At 40.2% G+C, this 4,244-nt stretch overlaps 1 protein-coding gene across 1 annotated transcript; it reads left to right on the plus strand.

Moving 5' to 3' along the window:
• The first annotated feature begins 1,270 nt into the window (after positions 1 to 1,270).
• On the plus strand, positions 1,271 to 2,228 carry LOC143926838 (olfactory receptor 4D5-like). Its single transcript, XM_077450876.1, has one exon. It carries the CDS (start codon positions 1,298 to 1,300, stop codon positions 2,183 to 2,185), a length of 888 nt encoding a protein of 295 aa, XP_077307002.1. The 5' UTR covers positions 1,271 to 1,297; the 3' UTR covers positions 2,186 to 2,228.
• Positions 2,229 to 4,244: the final 2,016 nt, after the last annotated feature.

Here is a 4,244-nt window from a genome sequence, read left to right on the forward strand (position 1 = left end):
GGTTAAAGAAATTAGAGAATGTAATGTAATTGTTAGTAGTCTATTTATAGGCAAATGAATGTAAAATTATTTACTAAATGAGAAAGATAAAGGAAAAATAAAAGAAAAATTTTGCCACAATGATGTCAAAAGGATTTAGCGGAGATATGAACAGTGAGCTGATTATACTCCGCAGGGATGGAGTATTGGACTGAGATGGCAACAAAAAAAAAAAAAAAGAAAAAAAGGAAAAAAAAAAAAAAAAAGTGGGGGGTGGCAAAAAGGAAGGGCACCACTGACTATCCCTAATACAATGATCAATGCTAATACTATACATTGTCAATGTACTAATGACACTGTTTGGAAAGGGGTTAATATCTAGGGCGATCAAGGGGTTAAATGTGTGCCTAACAACGTTTAATGTGTGCTGATTTTTACTATAGATCTTTGTTTCTTACCCCTGCTTTAAAGAGATAAGGAACAAAGAGACTGCTCTCTCTGTACAGAGTCCTGTGTTGATTGTCAACACAGGACTCTGGGCTGTGATTGTGCACAGCCAATCAGCAGCCGGTCCAGGCCATGAATCATTGGCTGGGATCTACTGACAGACTCCAGCTATGTACAATGACAGTGGGTGTCGACGGAGGGCTGCCCATGCTCACGCCCTAAACCAAGAAGCAGGCAGTGACTTATGGGTACGTCCTTTTGCCTGTGAGGACTGCCCATCTACAGCTCATGGAGAGTGGTCCGCAAGTGGTTAAAGTGAACAATAAAGAATTCAGATTCTTTCTTATCCTAAAATCTAGAAAGTCTAGGAAAAAGGAAGTCTTAATAATTTGAAAAAAATTGGTAAAAATAAAACTAATTAAATTTTTGTTTTGTTTTATCTTTATAGCTGTCATTTTTCAAGGAACGAAAATTGGCTTTTGTACATTTTGTTTTTAGAACTAGGATGTCATTGTGTATTGTTTGAAAGCATGTGAATGTTTTAGGTACCCAGGGACCAATTAGTAACAAAGAAGAGTGTGTTTCATTAATGGAGGTGCTTCATTGCCGAGTCTCTGAGGACATTGCTTACCATATAAATAAATCCCACTTTTTAGATGCTGTACAATGTAGAGGGTGGTATCTACCACAGAGTTTTTTTTTTATATATATATATTTATATTCTGTGTAGTTGGAATATTGTTTATATACTATGCTTATGTGTTTGTAAAGGTTAGGATATACTGTAGATAATTAAAATAAATACACTAAAATAATGTTAGGAAACATGTCAGAAGCCGGCACAAGCTTTGTTCTCCTTGGTGTAGTGGAGATGGAGAAGTTTAAGTTCCTATATTCTGCCATAGCTTTGTTTGTGTATATCACAACCATGTTCATATGTTATTTAATCATATTTGTTGTCTGGACTGAAGAAAGCCTGCATGAACCCATGTACATCTTCATATGTAATTTGGTCTTCAATGGTATGTTTGGTAGCTCAACGTTCCTCCCCAAGCTAACCATTGACTTACTTTCTGGGTCCACCACCATTTCCTTTTCTGGTTGCCTTGTCCAGTCTTTTTTCCTTCATAGCTTTGCGGCCATTGAAGTATTTACCTTTACCATAATGGCCCATGACCGGTATTTAGCTGTTGGTGAGCCACTGAGATACCCAGCTTTGATGACCAACACCAGGGCAATGAAGTATGTAATCGTAAACTGGGTTTCTGCCTTCTTAGTAGTCTTCATCCCAGTGACAATGACAGCATATCTCCCATTATGTGGGAGACACCTCAATAATGTGTTCTGTGAAAATATGTCACTTATAAAATTAGCTTGCGGAGATGCTTCGGTCAATAATATCTTCGGAGCTGTTGAGGCATTTTTGATTGACATCAGCTGTCTGCTAATAATCGTTTATTGCTACATAAGAACATTTATCATCTGTTTGAAGATTTCCAAAGAAGCTTGTCAGAAAGCCGTCAGCACTCTGGTTACTCACCTCGCTGCATTCTCAACTTTTATGATTGCAAGTTTCTTTATTTTATTACGATACCGGCTAAACAGTGGATCTGTCTCCCTGGCCACTCATGTTTTGATCACCGTCATTGGACTGATGACTCCAATCACTGTCAACCCTATCATTTATGGAATAAGGACAGAAGCCCTGAGAATCAAAATTGTACGCAAGTTTCAAAAGATGATACATCGGGACCTTTGAAAACCTAAGCTAGTAAGAACCCTTGGAATAAATGTTGTTTAACTGTAACCATTACATATACAGTGCTCATAAATTTACATACCCTGGCAGAATTTATTATTTCTTGGCCATTTTCAGAGAATATAAATGATAACACAAAAACTTTTCTTTCACTCATGGTTAGTGTTTGGCTGAAGCCATTTATTATCAATCGACTGTGTTTACTCTTTTTAAATCATAATGGCAACAGAAACTACCCAAATTACCCTGATCAAAAGTTTACATACCCCAGTTCTTAATACTGTGTATTGCCCCCTTTAACATCAATGACAGCTTGAAGTCTTTTGTGGTATTTGTGGATGAGGCTCTTTATCTTCTCAGATGGTAAAGCTGCCCACTCCTCTTGGCAAAAAGCCTCCAGTTCCTGTAAATTCTTGGGCTGTCTTGTATGAACTGTTTGAGATCTCCCCAGAGTGGCTCAATGATATTGAGGTCAGGAGACTGAGATGGTCACCCCAGAACCTTCACTTTATTCTGCTGTAGCCAATGACAGGTTGACTTGGCCTTGTGTTTTGGATCATTGGCATGTTGCAATGTCCAAGTATGTCTTCCTGGCTGATGAATGCAAATATTCCTCCAGTATTTTTTGATAACATACTGCATTTACCTTGCCAACAATTTTGACCAAATTTCCTTTGTAGCTCACACATCCCCAAAATGTCAGCGATCCACCTCCATGTTTCACGGTAGCAATGGTGTACCTTTCATCATAGGCCTTGTTGACACCTCTCCAACTGTGGCGTTTATGGTTGTCGCCAAAAAGCTAAATTTTGGTCTCATCACTCCAAATGACTTTGTGCAGGAAGGTTAGAGGCTTGTCTCTGTACTGTTTGGCATATTGTAAATGGGATACTTTGTGGCATTTGCGTAGTAATGTCTTTCTTCTGGTGACTCGACCATGCAGCCCACCTTTCTTTAAGTGCCTCCTTATGCTGCGTACACACGACCGGACTTTTCAACATCAAAAGTCCAACGGAATGATTCCAGGCAGACCTTTCGATCGTGTGTGGGCTGCAGTGGACTTTTGATTTGCAAAAGTCTGACAGACTTTACAAATGGAACATGTAATATAACTGGGTACTAAAATTTATAGGTAAAGTTGATCCGGGGAAAATCCGATTGCCTCTCGGGGGATCAGGAAGGAATTTTTTCCCCTGCTTTAGCAAATTGGATCATGCTCTGCTGGGGTTTTTTTTGCCTTCCTCTGGATCAACTGTGGGTATAGAATTGGGTATATGAGCTGGTATATTTATCATATATTTTTTTTTTTTTTGGTTGAACTGGATGGACTTGTGTCTTTTTTCAACCTGACTAACTATGTAACTATGTAACTATGTTTCAAATTTTTCTGCCAGAACTCCGCCGGACCCAGTTCCTACCGAGAAATCCGCTCGTGTGTATGCTAGTCTGATGGACAAAAACCGACGCGAGGGCAGCTATTGGCTACTGGCTATGAACTTCCTTATTCTAGTCCAGTCGTACGTCATCACGTTCGAATCCGTCGGACTTTGGTGTGATTGTGTGTAGCCAAGTCCGTTCATTCGGAAAGTCTGTCAGAACTCTGTCAGAACTCCGTCAGAACTCCATCGAAAGTCTGTCAGACCTAGTTCTCGAAAAGTCCGGTAGTGTGTACGTGGCATTATTGTGCATCTTGAAACAGCCACACCACATGTTTTTAGAGAGTCCTGCATTTCACCTGAAGTTATTTGTGGGTTTTTCTTTGCATCCCGAACAGTTTTCCTGGCAGTTGTGGCTGAAATTTTAGTTGGTCTACCTGATCGTGGTTTGGGTTCATCAGAACCCCTCTTTTTCCACTTCTTGATTAAGCCGCGTACACACGGGCGGACTGTCTGGCCAACTAAGTCCGTCAGACAATCCGACGGACAGTCCGTTGAAAGCTTGCGCGATGACGTGTACAGCACGTACAACGGAACTAGAAATAGGACGTCCAATACACAGCAATGCAACCTTCCGCCGTGTAAATCCTTTCTGAGCATGCGCCATACTTAGTCCGTCCAAC

The sequence above is a fragment of the Lithobates pipiens genome, unplaced genomic scaffold, assembly GCF_037356315.1.
Source record: "Lithobates pipiens isolate NorthernLeopardFrog02 unplaced genomic scaffold, aLitPip1_a1.2 Scaffold_23, whole genome shotgun sequence".
Classification (NCBI taxonomy): Eukaryota; Metazoa; Chordata; class Amphibia; order Anura; family Ranidae; genus Lithobates; species Lithobates pipiens.